Source organism: Elephantulus edwardii, unplaced genomic scaffold (genome assembly GCF_000299155.1).
Source record: "Elephantulus edwardii isolate Elephantulus edwardi_28Jun2011 unplaced genomic scaffold, EleEdw1.0 scaffold00214, whole genome shotgun sequence".
Taxonomy (NCBI): Eukaryota; Metazoa; Chordata; class Mammalia; order Macroscelidea; family Macroscelididae; genus Elephantulus; species Elephantulus edwardii.
Genome location: NW_006399964.1, coordinates 133,314 through 140,068, shown reverse-complemented (window position 1 = coordinate 140,068; position 6,755 = coordinate 133,314). Strand labels below are relative to the sequence as shown.

The 6,755-nt window shown below is 43.2% G+C and overlaps 1 protein-coding gene across 1 annotated transcript in view; it reads right to left on the bottom strand.

The window, feature by feature from the left end:
• EFCAB2 (EF-hand calcium binding domain 2) overlaps nt 1-238 on the bottom strand; it is a 110,211-nt gene extending 109,973 nt beyond the window's left edge. The window contains exon 1 of the mRNA XM_006897755.1: nt 67-238. Coding sequence (XP_006897817.1) covers nt 67-238 — 172 coding nt within the window. The remainder of the gene's footprint in view (nt 1-66) is intronic.
• Nucleotides 239-6,755: the final 6,517 nt, after the last annotated feature.

Here is a 6,755-nt window from a genome sequence, read left to right as displayed (position 1 = left end):
CCGGGGCGCGGAGGCGGCGGTGCGGGTCGGGAGCGAGGCCTCCATTCCTGCCTCCCCCGGAGGCACCTCCCTCCGACCGCCCTCGCACAGCGGCTGGGGGCTCACGATGGCGGGCTGGCCCTCTCCGCCAGGCGGCCCGGGCGGCGGTGAGCACGGAGGGCGGCCGCCCCACGGCGCTTACCTGACTCCTCGTCCGCCATCTTGCCGCGGAGCGCGTCGCCCGGGAAATGGTGGACATGGCTTCCCGCCCGTCGCCCGCCCGCCCCGCGGGCCGCGCAGAGGGGCCGGCCACCCGGAATCGGGGGCTGAGCCCCCGAGGTGGGTGCTCCCGCCCCGCGAGCCGAACGGAGGGGCCGGCCCGAACGGACTCGGGGGGGGGGGCAAGGCACCGAAGGGGGTGCCCCCGCTTAGCGCGGGCCTTATGTAACACTTCGGGCGCCCCCCTTGGTTCCGACCCTTCTGGGGTCCCCACACACACCGCTCCCCGAGTCTTCCCTGCGTGGCCTGGCTCGCCTTTCCACCGCCGAGGTTAAGCCGCGGCCGCAGCGTCAGTTCGAACCCCACCACCCGGCCTCCCCGCTCCTACGGCGGCCAGCAGAACAGGGATGAAAGGGGAGCAAATGACGCTGAGTGACATGAGTCAGTTACAGTGCGTGAATAAGACCACACGTAAAAATAAATAAAATCAAGAAACCATTTGCACTTAGAATGTATTCCTCTCGGATTCTCCTCCAATCCGGAGTCCAACTTCCTGTATTATTGGCTCAGCATACTTATTGAACGTTGTTGTTGTTGTCGTTGTTGTTGTGTGCTACTGAGTCGGAATCGGCCCATTGCTGACCCTGCAGCGGGTTTGCAGAGGCAGTTAACTGCACTAGTTAATTGCCCACCTTTCTCCCGCTCAGCAACTCGGGGATTCGAACCTCGCGTCCTTGGTGTTGAAGCGCAGCGCCCACGATAGGGGAGGAGCAATCATTGCTGGAAACCAGGCCTCAGAGGTGCAAACAGGCGTCGCCAAGCCTGCGATTTCTCATACAAAATACGGGATTCTCCTAGCAACCGAAACGTGCAGGCGGTGTTGTGCTCGGCATCACATCCCCTTTGTGAAATCCGGCCTGACTTCCAGTTAAAGTCACTGCGGGACATGATAACCGAGTCCCATTCCCAAGCGGTGCAGCCTTACCGTCGGTTTACTGTTTAATATTGCACGAGAATATTTTAAAATAATTCTTTAATAATGAAGTTAACCGTAAATGGTTAGACAAAGCTTAAAAAGATATGTGCGTGTGTTGTTTTAAATGACACGATGGATGTAAAATCAGTCTAATGTTAACTACATTTTGAGAGGCCTTGAAGTTGCAAGAGATTCATATTTAATTGCCTTATTAACTCGGATGTTTAGGCTCCTTTTATTAATGCTGGTGCTGTACTCTTGCACTAAACCCTGAAGCAAACGGACTACAATCGTTTTTATTGCTTCCCTCTCCCTCCCGTTCATGGAAAATAATTCATGTGTTGTGTGGCCAACAGCCTATTTGAAATTCTAAGCGACTGAGTTGCCAGGAAATTTCTCACATTGGAAGATATTTGTATGAAATAAATACAATTTTGTAAACTATTAACACCCAAATAAAAAAGTCAGCATTAACATTTATTTATGATCTGGTTTTTATTTTTCCTTTTCTTTTCACTTTCTTTTTTTTTTTAGTTGACATTTTAATGAAACTTTACAGAAAACTTGGATTTCCGTTCATTCATTGTTGCACATTTTCCTCCCTAACCCCCATTCACTTTTCTCTTTAAAAAGATTTTTCATTGTTGTAACTTGTTTTTAAAGACTCCCTCTCTCCATAGAGACAGTGAGAGTAGGAAATCCCAACTTGCATTCAGATATGCTACTGGGCCTTTTCTTAAATTAATTGTGGTTTTCCTTTTTTTTGGATTTTCTTTCTTTTACCGTTACTGACTCGGCATTTACCCTCCCAGATCATTGCTTGTTCTTTTCCTACTCTTTCAGCAGAAGCTCAAGTGGTATCATACTTGACATGAAGGGCTGAATTTTGATCCAACAGCTGTTCTGCAGCAGAAAAATGGGCAGCCTCTTCTCACATGCTGGTATGTCCCTGCTACTCAGGATTGACTGGGTGGCCTCCTTGACTGTGGCCTCTGAATTTACTGTAGAAGTTTTCACAAACAGTAATCTCTTAAAGATGAGACCTGCTTTATTCATCCATATATCCCCAGAGTTTGAAATAATTTTCCAATTTTTGTGTCTCAAATAACATATTTTTTTCTCAAGTAAAGCTTTATCAAATAAAGTATTATTAAAATTAAGAATAGAGTTAGTCTTCTCGATGGCCTTTTAAAAATTTTATTCTTATTTACAAAGTTTTAATACATTGTTTTTCACAAAAGATCCTTTCCATTTTTTTCACTCCACCCGCCCTCGGTGGCTTTTTAAAAAAGACTTCTATTAAGCAAAATTACTCCAAAAGATAGATTTTTTTTTTCCTTCTGCATTATATTCTTGTGCCGGTAGAAATATCAGAAGTGTAGCTGATAAAATGGAGTCCATTTACAAATAAAAAGTAAAGTTTAGAGTCAAACAGATTCTCTGCAAACTTTCGCCAGTATTTTTTAAATATTTTTTACTAAGTTAAACTCTTTAGTAAAGCTTTTTTTTCTTTAAATAATTTCAAACCATATTAATCTCTGCTACTCTGAATTCCTAAAGCATATTTAAGAGAATACTCTTAAATTTTAATGGGGGAGGAGGGGGCCAAGGGATAAGGGAGCTCTCGTGGCCTAGTGCCAAGAAGCTACTCTGCTATTACAAAGGCTTATGGTTCGAGGTCACCAGCTGCTCCACGGAAAAAGGAAGTGTAGTGTCCTCCTATGGGATTAACTCCCTCTGAAACTCCGCCAGAGGTTCGGTTATGGTTTGGTTCCGACTTGACAGTACTCAACAACAATACAACAGGGGGGAAAATATGTTCATTAACACCCCCTCCTCTTTGGATTTTAAAATCAAGTGCATAGCTATTCATACTTTTTTCCATTTTTATTAATTTTAATAAACATTTACAGAGATTTTGGATTTCCATTCATTCATTGCTGCACTTTTCTCCCTGCCCACCCCTCCCCACCAGTTCGCTCCTCTCTTTGAAAAGAAAAAGATATTCGTACTTTTTATAAACCCTCAGCACCAGCTAGATATGAGATGTATATTAGGTTCTTATAAAATAGTTTTCTCCTGGCTGATTAGACGTAAAACTGTATTCTTCTATGACATGAAAGTTTTGCAAGGTGAAAGTGGGTATGCAAATAACGGAATACACCCAGTATCTATTATTAATTATCTATATCGTGCTGATACTTAATGTTTCACTTTTCTTTAGTTGTGGAAATCTGACCCTTGATTGTATTACAGTTTTAACTCCTTTTACATATCATTAATTTGTTTTAGACAATGCTGATCTAACTACAACTGTATTTTTCTCTTAATATATTTTATTTTGAACTATATGGCCTAGTGGTAAACTGCATTGCAATCCTAAAGGCACACAGTTTTCCGAATCCATCAGCTGCTCTGTGGGAGAAGGATGGGCAATCTCCTCTCGTGCAATTAACTGCCTCTGGAAACCCGCTAGAGGGTCAGTTATGAATTGGTTCCAACTCGATGGTACTCAACAACAGTTTGAATAACTTTGTAATAGTGTAAACTGCTTAAGATTTTTTCATTTCAGAATCACAAGGTAATTTTCAGAAATTCAGAACCAGAAAAGCATTTTTCTTTTTACTCATAGATTTATGCAAACATAAAGCTAAGTCAGAAAAGCAAGAGCATAATTTCAGATGAGGACACTTGATTGATTGATTATTCTGTGGACCTAAGTAGGTCTGCCAGATTATTTCCTTTGCAAGCTTGAATTTACAGTGAATTAAATCTATTCAAATTGACTTCAGCCCCTTGTTCACAAGGTACCCGAAAATGTTTCTTTTAAATACAGTTAGCTCAGTTATCTATGATGTGGGTAAAGGTGATATTGTTGTTAAGTTCGGTCAAGGACAACTCTTAGGAATCTTATAAAGAACAGATCTGAACCCCACCTCTCCTGTGCCGTCCTCATCATCTGTGATATTCTTGAGCCCATTGCTTCAGGCACTGTCAGTCCATCTCATTGAGGGTCTCCATTTCTTCTGAGGACCCTCCACCTTTGCAAGCATAATGCCATTTTCCAAGGGTAAATTGATTTAATGATGTCAGTTTGAAGACTAATAAGGTGCACCCAGTTCAGGCCATGATCTTTTCAATCACTTGCTATGCATCTGGAAGCTGAACAGTGAATAAGGATGTCAAGAATTTATGCCATTGAGCTGTGGTGTTGGACAAAGTACTGAATATTCCATGGAATGCCAAAAGAACAAACAGGTATGTCTTGGAGAAGATGTAGCCAGAGTGCTCCTTGGAGGCAAAGATGACAAGAGTTTCATCTCATATACTTTGGGCGTGTTACTACGAGAGGCTATTCCTTAGAGGCAGACCTCATGCTTGGAAAGGTCAGCAAAAGAGAGGATGACCCTCGACAAGATAGACTGACACAGTGACAGCAGCATTGCGCTCAAGTATATCAGAGATGATGAGGATGGTACAGGGTAGGAGAGGGTTCAGATCTGTTCTTCATAGGGTTGCTGTGAGTAGTACTCAACACACCCAACAACACTACAACTGTTGGCCTAAGGGTTAGGAATTGCACTGACAATTCAAAGTCATGAGTTCAAATCCACCAGCTATTACTTGAGAGAAAGAAGGGCAATTTCTTGCAAGATTTACAGTCTCTGAAAACCCACTAGAGGGTCAGCTATGAGTTGGATCTAAGTCGAAGATACATAACAACAATGCAAAATGACAGTACAAAAAAACCTTTACACTGTATTTCCTTTCACGTTAAGTACCCTCAAACTCCTAGAAACTTTAAGAACAGTAGACAGAAACCTACCTTTTCCTGCGCCATCCTGAAACTCTCAATTTAAGCCCGTTGTTGCAGTTGTGGTATCAGTCCATCTTATTAAGTGTCTTCCTTCGTGAAGCATGATGTCTTTGTCCAAGGACTAGCCCTTTCTGATGATATGCTCAGAGTGTACAAGATGAAATTCCACAGTCTTTCCCCTTAAGGAGATCTCCAGCTACTCTCCAGCACTTGGCACTGTTCTGATTTCTTGACTGTTGACGCAATAAAAACGAAATCATTGACTGTGTCAGTCTTCTCTATTGGTCCAGTTGTGAGGTTTGGGGTTTTGTATGTTTTTAGGGTGGAGGTGTAATCCACACGAGGTCTGTGATCACTGAACTTCGGTCAGCACCCGAGTCTTCCTGCCCTCCAGTGAGCAGGGCTGTGTCACCCATTTAACGCAGGTCATTGCTGAGTCTTCCACCACTCTTAATGCCACACCTCTTCTTCATTGAGCCTAGCTTCTTGAAGTATTTGCTCTGCATAGATATGGAGTAGAAGTATGAGGATAGCAGAAATCTCCTTGGATTCCAAACTCAAGCTCGCTGCTGTGGAGTTGGAACAGACTCTTATTTGGCCTCCAGCAGGTTTTTGGGAGGCTGTGCAGGAGGCAATTGTCCATCTTCTGAGGAGTCCTTGGTGGATGTGAACTGACAGACACTACTTTAAAAAAATGTATTATATACTAATTTACTTAAAAGCTCATATGCATTGTTTTTCACACTAGATCTCTCCAATTTCTCACTTCCTTCACACCTCCCTACAGCCATCAAATTGTGTAACTCTATGATTAACCCTCACCCAGCCCATCTTCACCCTTCTGCTCCCTCCTCCCCTTGAATCCTCATACTCATTCTACAATAATGGTCTTACATTTGTCCTATGGGACTGAATTAGTTAACTTAGCATAATGCTCTCCAGTCCAGTCCCTCCCAAGTTACGTAGTAATTGACAAAATCATTGTTCCTGCAATGCTGCGTAGTATTCCATTGTGTGACTGTACCATAACTTCTCAATCCATCCCCTTGTGTCTGTTCATCTGGGCTGTTTCATGTGCTTGCAATGGTGGATAGCGCTGCTATGAACATTGGTGTACAAGTCTCTGTGCCTCAGTGCTCATTCTCTCAGGGTATATTCCAAGCAGTGGAATAGCTGGGTCATTTGAAATTTTTTTTTTTTGCATTTTTTTATTTTATTTTTATTATTTTTGTGTGCGTGTACCGTCAAATCAGATCTGACTGGTACAGGAGGAGATTGCCCCTCCTTCCCCGGCAGAGCACCTGGTAGATTCGAACCGTGCACCTCTGGGATTGTAGTCATTTGGAATTTCTATGTTCAGCTTTTTGAGGAAACAAGAGAGGCACTACTTTTGAGTTAACTCTAGACCTGGGAAAATGAAAAGCTTAGAATTGAGTTCCCTCTCTGATCTAAGCTTAGTTTCTTGGCATTGGGTACATCCCCTTTCTAGACTGTTCACATTGAAAATGCCCACTCTCCAAGGAAGGTACTCCCTCTTACTCTGTATCAAAAGGAAACATCAGACGACAGAATAAATGTATAGGCTACTTATGGCTTTTCTATAATACAAATATCTCTGAATAAACTATATAAGGACTTTATATTGATTATCTCACTCATTTTTATAAGACTAGTACTGTTTGGCCCTCTGCCCGGGGCGGGCTGCCCCTGGCCCCCAGTTCAGGGCGAGCCGTCGCGGCCCTCTGCCCGGGGCGGGTTTCCCAC